This window comes from Phascolarctos cinereus, unplaced genomic scaffold (genome assembly GCF_003287225.1).
Source record: "Phascolarctos cinereus isolate Bilbo 61053 unplaced genomic scaffold, phaCin_HiC Scaffold_2;HRSCAF=192, whole genome shotgun sequence".
NCBI lineage: Eukaryota > Metazoa > Chordata > Mammalia > Diprotodontia > Phascolarctidae > Phascolarctos > Phascolarctos cinereus.
In genome coordinates, this window is record NW_027555625.1 from 160,846,706 (window position 1) to 160,866,777 (window position 20,072).

The window sequence follows — 20,072 nt, forward strand, 5'->3', positions numbered from 1 at the left end:
GATAGATAAATATATATATATATATATATGTCCTACTCCCTTAGTTGTATGAATGCAAACCAGCAAATGGAAATGCATTCTGTAATGTCAATTACTTCTCTCAGTATTTCATCATCTGGTCACAGGAGGTTAAGCAGCTAGAAAAATTCTATTTTCTCTGTGCAACATGGGTAAGAATAGATGATTTAGAGTATTGATGAAATAGAACTACTGTAAATTAGATGTTCCTCTCCCTCTCCCTTTCTCTCTGTCTTTTCATCTCTTAGAGATTATTCTCTTCAGTTTAAAATAATAATACTATGTTATTAAATTTGGAGATAGAAGAGGTTTAATTTAGCAATCTTCCATTGAAATTTTGAGGGTTTATTTTTTTAAGTGAATGTGTCAAAGCATAAAAAATGATTCTCCTTAGGGTAGTAAAAAGCAGCCTGACACTGGGACATTGTTGGTGAAGCTGTGAATTGGTGCCACCTTTTGGGCTATTGAAAACAAGAGCTATAAAGCTGTTCAAATTCTCTGACCTAGCAATCCCACTATAAGGATATTACTGATAGGTAAAAAAATCCCACAACTGAACAAAACCAAATTATCTACAGTAAAATTATTTGTAATAGCAAACAAAACAAAAACAAAAATACAAATGACCTGAGTGCCCAGTGAATAGGGAATGGCTCAATAAATTGTGATATGTAAATGTAACATTATGCCATACCAAATTATAAATATAAACAATATGAAGAAATATGGGAAGACTTATATGAAGTGATACAGAGCAAAGAAAGCAGAATTAGGGCAAAAAAGTATAAGAACAATAATGCTGAAAATAAAATTTGGAAAAAAAATACGCAGAAGGAAAAAAATTCAGAGGGAGAAATGAAAATACTCAGAATGCTTTCTTAATATTCTATTAATGTTTATATTAGCTGGATAAAGCATTTATGAAGCACATGCTTGGTGTCAAGCATTGTGTGATGCAAGGCTTGACTATCCAAAGGGTCTGCAATTATGGCGGTGTAGAAATTACTTCCCCAAATAGATTTTTACCCAACTCTGACCTGGTAGATTTAAAACCTAGAGAGTTATCTAGGCACATAGAGATTAAGTGACTTGCCCAAGATAATACATACATAAGTGTCTAAGACAAAATTTGAATTCAAGTTATAATGATTATAAACCCAACCTTCTACTATGCCATAATGTCTCTAACGTTAATATAGGGATAGAAACTAGAACTATGATTTTATTGATGTAGGGAACTCCCAGATGAGGAAATTTCTTGTGTCAAGGCAGTATCGAATCTCCTTTGTAACTTAGAGTCTTAAACAGTTTCCCAGAGCATTTAAAAGTTAAATGACTTGCCCAGGGTTACAGAGATAGTATGTGTCAGAGCAAGGATTTGAACCCAGCTCTTCCTGTCTCTGAGATAATATTCACTGTTATATGGTGCTAATATGCACTATATATAAATATATAAGCTTACAGTTTTATGTGTGATCATTCAACATTTTTTCCTTTTGTGTTTGAATGTTAATTTTTGGTGACAGTCACTAAGTTTAGAACAAATAATTTTGGGGGTGGGGTGGGAGACAAGGAACTATTATTTACTCAAACATCCTTAAATGGTATTTAATGATATTTGAGAGATTTTGATCATACCTATGCATCCCTCAAAACATGGTATGAATCATTGGGTTCAAATAACAGTGTGGGCCATGGCCCCAGCAGCAACCTTTATCAGTATTGCTTTCTTGTTCAGAATTTATTCTGTGTAAAAAAAATCAAAGGTACATCACTCAGTCCTTCAAAGTACTTGGAATGTTGGGGATGAGGAAAGTTTTACAGAACATGAAAAAGATGCAGCTCCTGTCCTCAAAAAGTTTAAAGTCTAAATGAGTTGTACAGAATAAAGGGCCTAAGAGTATTCATATAAATTTAACTAAATTATTCTTATGTATAATATTTGTAAACAGGTAAAACAAAGAGGGTAGAGACCTTTATGACAGAGAGTCAGTTTAGAACTCTACTCCAACTTTTTACAGAAGCAAAAAACTAGAAACAAAGTGGATGCCCATTGATTGGGAAATGGGGAAATGCAGTATGGCATATGAATGAAATGGAATATTAATACACAATAAGAAACAAGGAGTATAAGGTTTTTTAAAAACATGAGAGGACATGATGAACTGATACAGAAATAAACTCTCAGAACTATGTGTACAATGACTTAAATAAAAACAACACCAAGAGGCAACCAAATGCAGATTATTTTGAAGTTAATTAAATCAAATTAATTATTTTGAAATTAAATTGAACTAAACAACGTCAGTCCTGGAGAATAAATTATGAAATGATACTTTCCTCTTCATGTTAGAAGGACCATAGGTACAAAATATTGCATATGATATGAGGTGAGGTTGTCTCAATTGGTCAGCTTTTGCTTAATTGTTTTTGTTCATTACAAGAGGGCTCAGTAGTATGCATGGGTAATGTGGTTTGGGAAATGACTATGTTATAAATAGAAAAAAGAACTTCCCTCTATGTTCTGATTCAGCAGAGCAAGTTGGGCAAGAATTCTAGCTTCTGGTGTTGTACAGTTAGAACTTTTAGCGCATTATTTCATTAGCTCCTCAAAGTATCCTTGTAAGGTGGTTGGTTGGTGAGTTTTGTTTTTATTTTTAGTCTAGAATCATGTATCTTTATCACTGTAGGGAAATCCTGGTGAGTAACCTCCCTACCAACATAGGTTGACAACGATTCTAAAATTTATAATCTTAGCAGGTTGTCTGGACTACTAAAAAAACCAAGTGACTTGTTCAAGGACGTATAGCTAGTATTTAACAGAGGTTAATCTTGAATCCTGGTCTTCTTAACCCTGAGGATAATTCTCTATCCTTTATTCCTTATGGCCTCTCTGTAAGATTTCCCATTTTACAGAAAAGGCAAAATTATAGACTCTCATGCTTCCCCTGTCCCCTTTGTTTGCAGACTTTTATCCCTGTCCTTGTCTCTCATAAACAGCTCAAAGTTGATATAGTGCCAAGTCCTATTTCAGTCCATTTGCCTTCAGAGGAAGGTCTCAGCAGCTACAAGATTGGTGGCTCTAATGTCTGCATGCTCCCAAGGTTGAAGAGGCAAGACCACTAAAGAACCCCCACATTTCCCAGCAAAGGGTAGCTTGTACTTACATAATTTGCAGCGAGATCAGGATGGAGATAGTCAATTCCTGTAATAAGGGAACAAAAGCACAGAAATCAGAGGTTAATGCCTTCAGAATGTGTTCCCAGCATCACTGCACTAGCTATTGCCTCTGATTTTCTTCCCCACACCACCCACCTCCTTGACCCCACCACATGCATTGTAAATTATTGTGAAGATTGCAAGTCAGACTGATGCCATGTCAGCTACCTGCCTCGAAGGTATCCCATTACTATCTTAAGATGAGATGTGCTGGCAAATAAGCATCAGTGTCAGTCAGGAGAGACATGCTAGATGAGTTTGTCCCAATCTAGGTTAGGGCTAAAGGGTTGGAATTCATAACACAGATGTCAGAGTTTATGAGCAATGGTTCATTAAAACCCCTTCCTGGGACAGAGGTGTAGGAATTCTTACATTTTACATTTAGCTTAAATTTAAATTCTTAAGTCTCTTACAAATTCTTACATTTTCATTGCAGTCTTCAATATAACAGTCATGGATGAGATCATCCTGTTAGAATAGGGAGGTAGTGTTGGTGGAAACAAGATATATGCATAGAATCAGCCAGAATTAAGAATGTATCTGTATGTATAACCAGTGAATACCAACCTATGTTTGAATCCTAATCCAGGTTACTCCTAGCAGATATATTCAAAGATACTTGAGGGGGGTGGGGTCAAGGCCAGGTAAATGTGGGGGTAGGGGAAGGACACACCTTATTACAGATGAGTGCATTTGTGAAAAGCACTAAGTCTCTTTGTCCACCGAAATATAAAACAGCCTAAACTCCAATGTTCAAGAACAATTTGAGCTAGCCTACACCCCTGACAAAGCTGACCAGCTTCTGGATAGACCTCATATGTTTTATGGCATGTCTGAGAATGATCATGGTGGATCAAGTGTGGCTATATGTCACAGGCTTGCATATATTCTGACTGCATCTTTCATTCCAGCATCAAAAAATCAGTAACATTCGCTGTAAGCCTGAGCTTAAGACCAAGTGGACCACTGTAAGCTTTGTGGGGGTGGGGACTTTAAAGGAGTTGGAGTGGGAGTGAGGGGAGATGTATAACTACTGCTTAAAAGGGGAGGTTCCTGGGGGCAGGGAGGGAGAGAGGAAATTTAGAACTCAAAACTTTTAAAATGAATTTTAGCAAATTGTTTTTTATAGATAATTGGGCAAAAGTAAAATACTATATGATAGAAAAACAAAACAAAACAAAATAAAATGTGATCCTCTCCTCCCCTCCTTGTAATGTCCAGAGAAGAGGGTCATACAGGAAAGTGCCTTGTGGTCTCTAATAGAAGTTTGGTTTTGAGCATGTGACATTGGTAACAATTAGGTAGAACAGGAGAGAGAACCCTGGAGCTGGAATTGGGAAGAGGGGGAGGATTAGATGCACATAGTTATTTATATGTTCTCTCTTGGATTGTGAGCTCCTTGAAAGCAGGGGACTGTTTTTGCCTTTCTTTGTGTTTCCAGTGCTTAGCACAGCACCTGATACATAGTGAGTGCTTAATAAACGCTTATTGACTGATTGACTAATTGAAATACATTGAAAAAAATCTGTTATTGTATGTAATGCTCCATACCTGTAAAAAGGTATGGCCTGGGAGTCAGGAAGACCTGAGTTCAAATCTGGCCTCAGACATTTACTGGCTGTGTGACCCTGGGTAAGTAACTTAACCTTTGACTGCCTGAATTTCCTCACTTTAAAATGGGGATAAAAATAAGCATCTACCTCCCCAGAGTTACTATGAAGATCAAAGGAAATTGTATTTGTAAAGTACTTAGTACCATGGCCGGCACCTAGGAAGTATGTAACAAATCCATCCAACCTTTCTTCCTTCCTTCTTCCCTCCCTCTATTATTATCTTTTATGGTAAAACTTCCTCTTCTGAGTGTGTTTCTTGATTCAGATAATCAGTTTTTACATTATTCATTCAGTTAGAGACTGCCTGGCATAGCAGATAGATAGCTGGCCACATCAGTTTCCATGCCTGTCTCTCACATATAATGACTGTGGTCACAGGTGAGTCCCTCGACATCTCAGTGGTTCAGGTAATTCTCTAAGACTATAAGGTGCTGAATAATTATTGATCTGCTTTAGAGGAGTTTTGTTTTGGGAGTTCTCTGTAGTGATGGTTAGAATAAAAACAACAACAACAACAATACCTCTTACTCATTTATCAGTTCTTGGTATGTATGTGTCTGTGAGAACCTCTTGGCAAGTCATTTAATCTCTGTATGCCTCAGACAATTCCCTAGGAGTTATCTTCCATATCATAGGCTCATTTAGAACTTCATTGGTAGAAGGCATTCTCACACCAGAAGTTCCCACAAACAACAAAATCACAGATCCTTCTAGTATTTGCAGATCATATATATCAATGTATCTATAATTTGAAAGACCATAAATCCATACACAAATAACCATGTTTTCCTTTGTAAACTGAGGATATGGGACATCATGATATGGTGGGAAGAATTCCGGACTTGGAGTAATGAACCTTTGGGTTTGAATCCTGCCTCAGACCCTTATTAGTTGTTTGACTTGGGCAATCACTCAACTGTTTTGGGCTTTGGTTTCTCATCTAAGATGGAGGGGGTTGAATTTTGCTGTATAAGGTCCCTTCTAGATTTTCTGTCAGTGGTTTAGATTGCCATAGAATCTAATTCACTCAAAATTCTCAAGTGCCCAGGCTGCCCTGTTGTACCTGCTAAAGGCCCTGCCACTACAATCACTTGGTGGGAGGGTTGCCAGGGAGATCTGTGGTACTACTCATAGTGAAACTTTTAATAACCTAGGGTTTAGAATTGTCACATGTCCATGTCTTCGCCAAGGAAAAACAAGGCCCATGGAGTATATAAACTGGCTAATAGCAAGGAGGGTTAGGCCTTCTTCAGCTAATCTGCTGTATCTCTTGAGAACACAGAGACAGTAAGGTCAGAAGATGTAGGCTTCCCATCTAAGAGAGAGAGACTAAAAGCTCTTGAGGGGAATAAGAATGTTAATGGCGAAGCCCCTAACAAAAGCAGAATTCTACTTAGTGGATGGAGCCAATTGGGTAAGCCTGAAGACTTGAGGGGAGAAAAAGGCCTAAGTAGGGTTTTAGATATTTTTTTCAATAACAGAGCAACTTCTTTCCCAGGGTGTCATACCCATTGCTACAATGCCTCTGCCTGAAGCTCTCTCTGACTCAGTGGCTGACCTGCACTTGTCTTCAACCTTGACCTTCTGATTTTGACTTCCCCAGGTGCCAGGGAGCCATCCCAACTCCAGTCCTTCATAAGCATCCCTAACACTAACCACCTATCCCATGACACCTATCATTCTCGTGACCATCACAAAATTACAGAAGTAAAGAATTTCAGCAATGGAAGGAACTTCAGAGGCTGCTTAGCCCCCAACCCATACCTGTGGAAGAATCCTCTTTGTTACAATGGCAAGTGGTCATCCAGCTTCAGTTGAATCATCAACTGAGCTTTGGGATAGTTCTAATTTCTAGGAATTGTTTTCCTTACTGGAAACAGAATGCTCATCTAATCAACCTCCACCCATTGCTCCTACTTCTGCCTTCTGGGGCCAAGCAGAACAAGACCAGTCCCTCTTTAGGAAGACAACCCTTCAAATACTGGCTGTCCTCATGAAGCTTGTCTTCTTGTCTCCAGGCTATACATTCCCAATTCATTCAGCCAATCTTTATAGAGCATGCTGGTTTCCATACTCTGGATGTCTTCTGGAATATCTGTACCTATCCTAAAATATGGCACCTGGAAATGAATATGATGATCCTCCAGATAAGATCTAAGGCGAGAATATGACTTTACTTACAGTAATCCATATCTTAACTGGAACTTAATTGCCTGCCTTGGGGTGATGGCCAGGCTCTCAGAGGGAGCTCTTGAGACCATATGGCACCCTTACAATGAAAGTGCTGAAGGTGTTACAAGTGGAGATTGTGCTAAAACCTCTAAGTCAGGATTATAGAGCAAATGGTCTACCTGTAGATTATGCAATTCTGGGCCCAAAAAGTATAGCTTCCTTTTATTGTTGTCCAATCATTTTTTCAGTCATGTCTGACTCTTTATGACCCCATTTGGTATTTCTCTGGCAAGATACTGAAGCAGTTTGCTACTTCCTTCTCCATTTCATTTTACAGATGAGGAAACTGAAGTTAACAGGGTTAAGTGACTTGCCCAGGGTCACATAGCTGGTAAGTGTCTAAGGCTGAATTTGAACTCAAGAAGATGAGTCTTCCTGACTCCAGGCCTGGCACTCCATCCACTGTACCACTTAGCTGCCCATAGCCTCCTAGTTATGTTCAATTAATATTAGTTTGAAAAATTAACATATTTGCTATTTAAAATGTGGTCTAGACTAGCACCCTATAGTCATGGAAGGTAGCAGAGATGGGGAAAAGCAACCTAAGAGTGCTGGATGGAAAGAGGAAGCTAGAAAGTGATTTTAAAAGTGATTATAATTTTGCCATACATATCTTATAAAATGGGTGATCCCCATGAAGATAACTAGGCATTCACAAAAAAGCTTATAGATTACAAGAGTAGAGGACAGCATTTTTTTGTAGGTTTAATAATCTAATTTAATTCATCCATAGCATCCATGAAACACCTACTATGTGCTTAATAGGCTATCTAAGTACCCACTATGTGTTATGAAGCTCTCCACTATGTTAGGCACTTTGGGTGAAAAGAAAAAAATTAAATAGGCTCTGTGCTCACAGAGTTGACATTCCAGTGGGAGTAGACATGGGGATGGGCATAGATAATTCAAAAGAAAGCAGGAGAAAGAGCGACTGAGAGAGGAAGTCAGAGAAGGCATTAGGAAGGAATTGGTGCCTAGGCTGAGCTTTGGAGGAGATATAGGCTCAGAGAGGTCAAATTGAAAATGGAGCTCAGATCAAGCATGGGTGCTCAGAGACTAGCTCAGTCTCCAAATCTGTATTTATCATATTTCTGATATGATATCTAGTCAACAGAGTGACTGGAGGGTATTATTTTACTGCCTATAAATGCAGATACACAGCATTCATTCATTCATTCATTTATTCATTCATTTATTCATCTATTTATCTATCTATTTACTTATTTACTTTGGTTAGGCAATGGGGTTAAGTGACTTGCCCAGGGTCACACAGCTAGTAAGTGTTATGTGTCTGAGGCCGGATTTGAACTCAGGTCCTCCTGAATCGAGGGCTGGTGCTCTATCCACTGCGCCACTTAGCTGCCCCCACAGTATTTACATTCCACATCAGTGGAATTCCCTTTCTTTCTTGGGCTGTAGGGGCAGACAGGGATGTCCACTTATATGATAAGTGGCTGCTGGATATGTGGTTATCTCAATGCCTTGAAGGCCAAATTTTCCAGTATATGAAGTTCAGTATGCTCATCTCATCATCCTCTAATGGAAGTCTACCCTCCAATCCACTCTCCTCTCCTCTGCAGACTCTATGAACCTCTAGCCTACTCTGGCTGACTTACTGTTCCTCATACAATATTCTGTATCTCCCACTCTTTGCCTTTGCTTTTATTGTCTCCTTGGAGACATGCCTGGAATGTTCTGCACCCCTCATTTCAATCTTCTACTTTCCTGTTTTTCTTTAGGATTTAGCTCAAATCTCACCTTCTGCAGATCTTTCCCATTGCCCTCTCCTACTAGCACCTTCACTGGGATACTACCTTCCATCCATCCCGAGTATATACCTTGTATGTACATAGTTAATTGCTTATTGTCTCCTCTGTTAGAATGTAAGCTCCTTGAAGACAAGGCCTGTTTTCACCTTTTTTTTTTGTATTTCTAGTGCTTAGAATAGTGCCTGGTAGCTTGGCACCATAGTAGGTACTTAATCAAACTGTAGATTAATCGATTCTTAGCTTTGAGAGAATCACTGCAGAATGATACCATGGAAAGAACATTGGACTTGGAGTCAAGATACTTGAGTTTGAATCTCAACTCTGATCTTCTTACCTATGTAACCATGGGCAAATTACTTATAATAGGGGGAGGGATTAGATGAGTTCTCAGGTCCCTGACAACTTTAAATGATATGGTTCTGGAGGATCTTGGAATTTCTTCTTAAATTTTTATTTGAGGTCTCATCCTTTGTGTTGCATTACATCCTTTCCATTCCAGAGACCACAAAGCAATAAAAGAAATAAAAACAATCAGAGAGTTGTCTTAACTGAATTTCTCTCCTTCTACCCCACAAGGGGACCTCCTCTCCCCTTTTCCTCTTCACCCAGAGCGCCCAGTTTCTCAATGACTAACAAATCTGAATGTAAATGGAGACAGCACATTACCATGGAAAAAAAAAACACTGACTCTAGACAGTATTAGGACCTGAGTTAAAATCAGTAATGTGCTGCTAAATGTTTAACAACCAGATCTCTGGAAAACAAACGTATGTAGGACTCCATCACTTTCTTAAGTCTAGACAATCAACCAAACAATGAATCAAACCTATATTTGCAGCATTTGCTGATTTCTGAGGTATAATTGCTCACAATGAAAATTTGGCAATCAACTTTTGTGAACTTGTATAAGCTGAGTCCGGCAGACTCCTGATTAGAATTCTACCTCTGATATTAACTACTTGTGTGACCTTGGACAAAGCTCTATACTCAAATGTCACTATCCTTCCTGGTCTCTGTTTTCCTCATGTATAAAATGAGGGGATTGAATTAGAAGGCCTCTGAGATCCCCTCTAGCTCTATAACTATGATAATATGGTCAAAAGGAAGAGTTGCCCATCAGTTCTTCAGGGAGAGAGGGAGGGGTGATGTGGGCCTTAATCCAGGCCTTTTAAACAAAGGATACTAACCTATGCATAGGCAGGGCTACTGGAGGCAATAGTTCCATTTCCAGCTCACTTTCTGGATTCACCAACCAAAGAATAAGGCAGGGCAGGACAAGGGTTGTGTTGTGCCTCCATCACACTTAATCGTCTATATAAGATTTGTTTAAAACCAGGACTTTGCTGTCAACAACCAATACATTGCAATGCTCACCCCCACTTGGAAAGGTTTCCATGGTAAAGCACTGGGGAGAACATGAAATAGTTGAGTAGATTCGAACATCAACACATACCTTCCTCTCTCTGCTTTTACTTCTCTTTCTAATTTTCAAAGACCTCAGCCACCAGAGAAAACTCTTTTATCTGCTTCAAAATGTATCACTCACCAGAAAACATGGCAACATTGTTTTCAGGTTTTGACACTTAATGGACTCTCCAAAGAAAAATTAGGCTTTAAACTGAATGACTTATTTGGCTTTCATACCAATATAGCTTCAAAGGCTTCCTTTAGAGAACACAGTGTTCTTTGTGCATCTCCAGAAAAAATACGTCATTATTTCATTTCTGAATGTCCTTCATATGTAAATCAATCAAGGAAAAACAATGAAACCAATTTCTGGAGAGTTCAGGCAAATAACAAGTAGTAGAGAATTTTCTCCCAAGATTTAACTCTAGGAAACCAGGGTAAGCAGACCTGCAAAGTTTACGTGGGCTTCCAAGGTAACTGGCACCACAGAAGGGGGCATTTTGGCTTGAAGAGCCTTGCTCCGTGAAGCATATGTGAAGCATTCAAAGCTTTTAGTTGTGTTATATCACTTTCAGATAGGCTAAGAGCAGTGGCCCAAAGTGAAATTAAACTATTGTTTGGAGATGGACAGCTAGTCTGTTAGGACTGTGTCTATAAATGTCGGTTGGATATGCAGACTTAAGCCTCTTCTTAGAGATGTTGGAAGTAGTAACTAAAAATCAAATAGCACGTCTTCAACAGGGAAAGAGTTCATAAATTAATGAATTGTGGCTCTGTTATGACTACAGTTTTGGTTTTTGGGGGGGCTTCGTGTTTTTGTATGTTTGTGTAAGACCAAACCAGAAAAAAAAATGATTTGAGAGGTAGAGGAACAAATCCATAGGCTCTTGGGAACCATAAGCCCACAGTTCAGTAGAAAGAGCTTTGAACTAGTAGTCAAAGGACTTGAGTTCAAATCCTAGTTCTGCCTCTTGGTACTTGTATGACCATAGATGGGTCATGTAACTTCTCTATGCCTCAGTTTCCTTATCTGTAAAATAATGGGATTGGATTAGATGGCCTCTATGGTCCCTTCCATCCCTAGGTCTATGATCTTATGAAAACGAGCATATTTTTCTACCATTCAACTCTAGAATATTTTAGGATTAAGCCTGTTCCTGTTCTCATGCAAAACTAAAATTTTGTAGCCCATTCTAGATATGACTATACACACATATCATACATATGTACATACATGACATAGCATGACAGCAGTAAGAAAAAAAGAGCCATTAACAATCTGAGTCATTTTTTGGGGGGAAATACTAATTTTTACATCACCTTTCACATCCACATAGTCTTATTTATTCTACTTTAGTAACTTCTGACTCTTCTTCTCTTCCCCCCCGCCATTACCCTTATATAGGTTCTCATTACTACTATCTGGACCATTGCCATAGTCTCCTAACAGCTATAATGTCTGATTTTAGTGGTTATAAGAAAACTAAAATGTGTTTAAATTTGATGTCTTGAATTTTATTTCAGTGACCTAGGGGGAACAAAAACGTGTAGCTGATATACATAATCAAATCATAAGACAGTAATTGACTAGTTAATCTGATTTAACCATCTATCACAATATAAACAGAATTATAACTCACATTTTTGCTATTGTTCTTGTGCTTCTTGGGACTTTGACCTATATATATGTGCTATATATTCTATGCATTATGCATTTAATAATATAATGCATAGCATTGTGAGGGCAGGGATCCTAACACATTTCTTTATATCCCCAATATTAGCACAGTGCTATGAAAACAGTAGGTACTCAATGGATGTATTATTGTTTTTTGTGAAATTACCAAACTGAAGGGTTAGAAGTGGAGTGGAGAGCAATTTAAAACAAGCCTTCCTTGAACAAGAATCCCCTCTGTGACACCATCCAATCTTTGCTTGACATGCTTGAGTAAAAGGGAACCCACTGCTGCCAGAAGCAGCCCATTCTGATGCTTGGATAGCTGTAATGGTTGGGAAGGTTTTCCTGACTTTAATTGAAATTTGCCTCTTTGCAACTTTCACCCATTGTTCCTAGGTCTATGTTCTAGGGTAGAACAAAACGAATCCCTCTTCCATATGAGAAACCTTCAAATGCTGAAGATAGTGATCATATTCTCTTAAAGTGTCTAGACTTACCCCTTCTCTAGGCTATATGTTTCCAGTATCTTCAACTTAGCAAATGGTCTTGGGGCATACACAGAGAGGTCAAGGTCAAATGACTTGGCCACTGTCACAGTTGTATATGTCATAGCCAGGCCTTAAAGTTAGGTCTTCCTGATCCTGAGGTTGCCCTCTGTGCATTATACCAGATTGTCCTTCTAAATTCTCAGACAGCATGAACATGAGGCCCTCCACCATCCTGTTGCTCTCCTCTGAATGATCTATGGTTTATCAATATCCCTCCTAAAATGTGGAGCCCAGAACTGAACACAGTACTTTATGTAAGGGCTGACTGGGGCAAGGTACAGTTGGATCTTCCTTTCACCAGCCCTTAACATCTGCCTGCCCTGCTCCTGTTACTGATTGAATTGTGAAGTCATTTAACCATGTTGACTGGATCCAGTATAAATTGATGTTATCTGATTTCAATGAGGCCCTCTCTGATAACAAGAAAATCTGTTTACTCTTTCTTCTGTAATTGATTCTGTAATGCAGTTAGGCTTTTCCTACAGTGGTTATTCCAAGTCTTCTCTCCTTAAGTTTCCCACAGCTTCTCTCTGTTATCCTCTCCATTTAAAATCTCACCTCAGAGAAAAGACATTTGCTGTAACTTCCTCTTCTTCCTTGCTATACCCTCGTTCTATAGATGAAAACTCTTTGTCATTGTCCCCCTTTCTGTCCTATGTCGCTCCAGTGTCTGATGAAGTGGTAGTTCTTTTCTTCATCAATGTCAGATCTTGTACCCTTTATCCCATTTCCTCCCTTCCCCTTCAGCAGATTTCCTCTTTCCACAATCATTTCCCACTCTATTTTTCAAGTTCCTTCTATTTATTCTTTCTCTGCTGCCTAGCAATATGCCTAGTTCTCCTCTATCTTAAAAAAAGTTCACTTGTCCCTATTATGCTTTCAAGCTATTGTCCTGTGTCTCATCTCCCTTACACAGCAAAATTCCAGAAAAAAAGCTATCTATAATCATTGTTTCCACTTCCTTTCATTTCAATCTATTTCTAATCCTTGCAGTATGGCTTCCATCATCATCATCATCATCACCACCACCACAGCTAACATTTATATAGCACCTTAATATTTGCAAAGTGCTTTATCTTAACTCATTTAACCTCAAAACAACCCTGTGCTATTATTATCCCCATTTTATAGATGAAGCAACAGACTGAGAAAAGTTAAAGGGATTTGTCCAGGGTCACATAGCTATTAAGTGTCTGAGGCAGCATTTCCATGTGGATTTTCCTAACTCCAGGTCTAGCACTTCAAATAGTATATCACTTGGCTGCCTCATCACTCAACTGAAACTTCACTCTCCAGAGTTGTTAGCAATTTATTAATTACCAAATTCAATGACCTTTAACTGTTCCTATCCTTATCGTCTCTGCAGCATTCGATGCTGTTCATCCACCTCTTCTAGATATTCTCTCTGTTTTGGGTTTTCATGACACTGGTCTCTCTTGGTTCCTCCTATCTGTCTGGCTACTCTTTCTGAGAGTCCTTTGCTGACATGTTCTGTCACCAACCATGAATATAACCCAAGGCTCTTTTCCCTTGTTTCTCTACATTCTTTTTCTTAGCGATTGTATCAAATTCTATGGATTTGATTGTCTTCTCTATGCAAATGACTCCTAGAACAATACATCTACTTTTCATCTCTCTTTGTTCTGGCCTATGCTAGCAGTAGGTTATTACAAATTTTCCATTTGATATCCCATAGATGCTTTCAACTCAATATATCCCAAACCAAATTTGACTTTCCTCCCAAATCCACTGCTCTTCTATAATTCTGTATTTCATTTAAAGGCACCACCATTCTTGTAGTCACACAGGTTCAGACTAGAAGTTGTCTTGGACTCTTAGTTCTCCCTCATTTTGGGGAGAGTCCCGGGCTGGCCAGCATTAATTTCCCTCCAGGCTGTGCTTTGGACTTTCTGGATTTCAACACTATGCCTTAGTCACAAATTTTACTTCAAACCTCCTCAGCACTCGGGGTATCCCTGCTCTGGAGTATCCATTCTCTCCTGCTATTCTCTCTCCTGGAACATCCCTCTGTCATGCCAGCTCCTTTCTTCCATTGGCCAGTTCCTTGTAGGGCTTCCATTTTTGGGGAGGGACCAAGGCCAGTCAACCTTTCTTCATCTCCCAGATGAGTTTCTGACTTTTTGGACTTCAATACCATGCCCTGGAATGATTACCTTCGGCTCCTTCCTCTGCCCTTTCTGTTTTCAGCTCCCATTTGTATGTTCTTACCCCCTTACAATGTAAGCTCCTTGAGGGCAGGGACTGTCTTTCTTTTGGTTTGTATTTGTAACCCTAGCATTTGGTGTCTAGGAGTAAACTAGGTACCCACATAATAAACACTTATTGCTTGCCTGACTACTCCATCCAGCAAAATCAAATACAGTAGAGAGGTCAGGAAGGATGTGGACTGAGACAAGGCCATTAGATTTGTCAATGAAAAGAATAGTTCTTTATCTGCTTTCAAAGTAAGCTTAAGTATTATCTTCTATGTATGGCTTTTCTTGATCCCTCTAGATGCTTGAAATTACTTTGTATATATTTCATATTTATTTATATGTACACTTTTCACCCTGATAAAATGTAAGCTCCCTGAGAATGAGGGCTGTTTCATTTTTTTTTCCATTCTTTTTCTCTTCCACCCGCCCCAGCAACCATCATGGAACTGGTATAGTTTAGGTACTTAATAAAAGCTAGTTGATCGATTGGCTATTGATTCCATAGTCCTGAGTGCTGTACATGTCTTAATGTAGCTATAGAGAAGGCTGTTGCCTACGTGTAACATGAGGATGTCATTGTGTGGCTCATAGGGAGACAGAATAGACATCTCTAGCCTCTTCTGTTCTAACCTTTCTCTAGAGAGACTTCATTCCCTGCCAGGAAGTGAAACAGGAAGTTGGGGCCAGAAGCTGACCACTCTGCTCTCTTCAGAGAGAAAATTATATTACATATAATTATATCTATCTGCTCCATTAAATATTGTTAGACTAGGGGATATGGTTTTCAAGTTCAAGCTAAACTTCGATTGCTATTTCTTAATGGGAAATGAGGGCTCTATATACATAGGAGTATATGTAGTATATATAGGAGAATATATACCAAACAATATAGACTGAAGAAGTTCTCCCATTCGAAGGTAACAGAGAGAGAGGGAGGGAGGGAGGGAGGGAGGGAGGGAGAGGGAGAGAGAGAGAGAGAGAGAGAGAGAGAGAGAGAGAGAGAGAGAGAGAGAGAGAGAGAGAGAGAGAGAGAGAGAGAGAGAGAGAGAGAGTACTGGATCACTCAAAGGGGTACCTCCCTGAAGTCTCTAGTGTAGCAAGCTGGGGATAGGGACATGATGGAGACTGGTAACTCCTTTCATGTCAGCTTCTTCCCAGAGTCTTATTCTCCCTCCAGTAATCTGAAGTGGGATTGGCATTATCCATTTTCTCTCTCTCAAAGTTGGAAGCTAGATGCACCCGAAAGGACTGCAGAGGCCAAAGAGACTGGAGAGCCCTCAAAGAACCTAGAGCTCTCTTCTCTCCTGCTTTTACAACTCGATCCTCCTCCTGCTGCAAACACAGGGCATTAATCTCCTCCAATAAGGAGAAAGTCTCATACCAATGGGCTTTGGGACTTGGGTTACATAGCCTAACACTGAACTAGCAATTTTAGCTATTGTACCTCCTTGTTGGATTATATAAAGCTTGTGCTGCTTGAAAACTTCCAAGTTTTTTTTTTCAATTGCTCTGCTGCTGCTTAACCATACATATTTGATCTGGTACTTGTGAAATTTAATTTTTTGAACCTAGTATAAGATGTTACTTTATGTGATTGTGATGATAATAATAATATATGAGGAAGGGAGCTCAAGGATGATGAATGGGGTTTGGCATGTGGGCATAAATTTCAGGCATGGAGCAAGTAAAATGGAAATATCTAAAGGGCAATAGCATGGGCTAGAACAATGGCTAATAGTGGCAGGAAGAAAGTGAAAAGACTGTCGGGGGAAATGCAGTTTGTCTTTTTTTTCCTCCCTCTACCTCTGGTTTATTTGTCTTCCTTAGGTTTCAAGAAAGTCCTCTGCTTCTGTTTCTCAGAGTCATGGAAAGTGACCAGGTTCTGTTTTTGAAGTTTAGATTCATTGCCATTGAATTTTCCAGGTGTGGTTTAAGAAAGTTTTGTTCTGGGGATGTTTGCTGAAAGCCAGCTTCTACCAAGTTGACTTAGGATCACCTTGGCAGAAGGTCTTTAGATAGTGTTTCCAGGGGACTTCTGGGATATGGGATCCTCAGCCAAATGATGCCAGTATGAGGTATGAGATGATACAAGTCTTAGAAGGTAGTCTTGTTCCTGTCCTACCTCCTTGAATTGATGGAGAAGTGGCAAGGTTCACATACTGAATTTAAAGGGGATAAAGTGAAACGTGAGTAACTGTATTTTAATGATGCCTTTTCTTCAAGGGCTGGAGAAAGATGAGGATTTAGTCATAAAATGGAAAGACAACATGGTTTAGACGTCAGTCAGTCAGTCAGTCAACAAGCACTTATTAAGTGCCTACCATGTTCCAGGCATTGTGCTGTACTGTGTATCTCATTAACACCTTTTGAAGAATAGGCATGCTTTTACGGTGAGCTTCATTGTAAAAAAAGCAAACAGAAAAATCCAAGGGTATGCTGGAGCCCACCTCAAACAACTCTTAGGAACCAATAGCCAATAGCCAATTTTCAGTGTGAGCATTTACATTTCAGAAATTGGCATATGCTACAAATCAGGGCTTAATTTATTGATTGTCTAGACTTGAGAAAGTGATAGAGGAAAAGTCAAACAGTGCAAATGAAGCTTAAAAGCATGGCATGCATTTTCAAGGAGTCAGTTGTTAAATATTTACAGAATAATCCTGGACAAATCCATGTTCTCAAACGATATAAGAATTTTGAAATACTTACCATCATCCATGATTCCTATGGTAACTCCTTTCCCTGTGTACCCTAGCTCCCAGGCTTCAGCCACATTCAAATCAAGTCCTGGAGTCCCATCAGCTTGTCCAGTGTTGATCTGATATACAAATTAAAAAGCAGAATAGCTTTATTTATTTTGTGTCGAGTACTAAGTTTTCAATTCATATTTATTGTAATGGTGCTTTTGTGTTCTTTTCCTCATTGTGATTTCTACATGTTTATTATATAATGTTATATATTTATGTATATATCATATCCTACCTACTAACTTGTAAACGTCATGAAGGCATATCTTTTTTATTTTTGTGTCTCCTACAGCATTTTGTAAATAGTAGGCACTTCATAAATGGATTGTGGAATCAGTTATAAATCTGGAAGGGACCTTACAGGCCATTGAGTCCAATGCTTGTATAGATGAGGAAAATCAGGGAACTACCCAGGGGCAGATAGTGGTGCAGGGGAGAGAGTGTTGGGCTTGGAATCAGGAAGACTCATCTTCATGAATACAAATCTGGCCTCAGACATTTACTAGCTGTATGACCCTGGGCAAGTCACTTAACCCTGTTTGCTTCCATTGCCTCATCTCTAAAGTGAACTGGAGAAGGAAATGGTGAACCACTCCAGAGTCTTTGCTGAGAAAACCCCAAAATGGAGTCATGGAGAGTCGGACATGACTGAAACAGCTGAACAACAGCAAAAACTCACCCAAGGTCACAGAGCTCATAAATGTGTAGGTGAGATTTGAACCCAGGCTTTCTTGACTCCAAGATCAGTGTCCTCCTAGCCATAATACTACATTGCTTTAATGGTTGTTGAATGAAGGAGTGGCTAACATGTTTTACTGTGTGATCTAATGTGCAAACTCATGTGAAGCAACAAGATCCCAAATCCACACTTCTGCTTTCCCTCTAAGTCATGATCCTTATTCCTTGGCAGAGTTCACCTCTCAGGCAGGCTTGTAATGCATTGGCTGTTCTATGGACCTTTAAGGTAAGCTGGTAAACTATTCCTTTGGAAAGTTCTTGATGACTTTTTAATTGCCAAATTCAGTGACTTTTTCCTTAAGCCTCATTTTTTAAACCTCTCCACAGAATGTGACACTGTTAGGGGAGGGAGAATTAAGAGTCTGGGATGACTCATAGGTTGTGAACCTGGATGACTAGAAGAAGAGTTCCTTATTGGAAACAGCACTGAATATACTCCAAAACACCTAAAACCCATGATTTAATTGTTGTGGGTGATCTCTTCTCCCACATGCATTTGCAACGTCTCTAAGATTTAGTAATAGTCTTTGAGGGTAGCTATGGTAAAAACCAACAACAACAACAACAACAACAAAACTTACTGTGTTGTATCTACTTTGGTTAGAAACCTATCTTAACTAGGCTAGTACTTGTATGACAGACAGATGATTAGGCCCAAGAGTTTCTGATTTCAAAGACACCTTGCCCATTAGAAGCCTTTCTGGTTACAAAGGACTAGCCAGAGCTAATTCTTCACTGGTCTAGCCTTCAAAAGGAGTTGCTTCAATGCCAAGGGTCACTTCCATGCCAAGATCATAGTATCATAGATTCAGAGCTGGAAGGAACATAGAGCCTAATGAGACTAGCCCCATTCTTGTTACAGATTAGGAAATTGTAGCCCAAAGAGGTTAAATGACTTGCCCAGGGTCATAGAGTAAGTAAGTGTCTGAGCTAGGATCAGCAACCAAGTCTTCCAGTACTTTATCCACTGTGACATATAAGTTCCCTAAAATATTAATATTTAGCCAATCGAATTGAACAAGGATGAGGAGAACGAACAGCCAGAGTTCGATTCTGTCTTAGGGAGTGACCACCTCTGGTAGCCTAGGAGCCTACTTAGAACCTAAGATTATTGATTTACCTCCCAGGTAGCCCAATTTCATTTTCTCTCTTGCCTTCTTCTCAGTTTGCTGTCTTAAAACAAAATTCAGAAAAGCAGCATGTACACTTTTAAAATTAAAGTAGCTCATTTCTCCTTAATGGCTTGCCCTGATGATTGGTATTAGAAACATCTAACCCTCTTTGAGAAAGTAATCCAAGCCAGATGAGTCCTAAAGGACTACTGACAATCCTCAAAAAGGACTATTCGTCACAAGCCAGACTAGTTTTCAATGTCTTAAACTCCTTGGCAGTTAAGCCCTATGGAATTTCTTTTTTTCCAGATGGTTTCCAATACCATGTATAGATGTTTCCTTAGTCATCAAGTTCCTCTCTTTGTACCCCTGGGATGTCACCTAATGCAGCTCTTTCCCTTCTGATTTTGTAGGGTGCTTCACCCTGCCTTTTTTTTTCCCCACTCCTGGGAAGTACTCTCCTTCACTTCTTTACTTATGTACATTATTGTATATGTAGCCACACACACAGAAATATGTGCAAGTAGGCCCACACATATCTCTTCTTGCTCCTGAAAACTGACTTCAGGGATTTGTGTTTAGCTATAAGTACTATCTTTGGACTTATGAAGTGAACATGGTTTGACTGCTTCCAAGAACAGCATATTTGAGGGAAAGATCCATGGTATGAGAAGCAGTGGGCCCAGGCAGGGGGAGCCAAGAAGGAAAGCTGACCATTTCCAGAAGGTGATGAAATAAAGCTGACCTGTACTCTTTACTAAATACATTTCTTTAA

At 39.2% G+C, this 20,072-nt stretch overlaps 1 protein-coding gene across 1 annotated transcript in view; it reads right to left on the minus strand.

Moving 5' to 3' along the window:
* PCSK2 (proprotein convertase subtilisin/kexin type 2) overlaps positions 1–20,072 on the minus strand; it is a 310,439-nt gene that overhangs the window by 137,921 nt on the left and 152,446 nt on the right. Inside the window, exons 4-5 of the mRNA XM_020986389.2 lie at positions 17,410–17,518; positions 3,186–3,223 (exon numbers count right to left, since the gene is read on the minus strand). Coding sequence (XP_020842048.1) covers positions 3,186–3,223; positions 17,410–17,518 — 147 coding nt within the window. The remainder of the gene's footprint in view (positions 1–3,185; positions 3,224–17,409; positions 17,519–20,072) is intronic.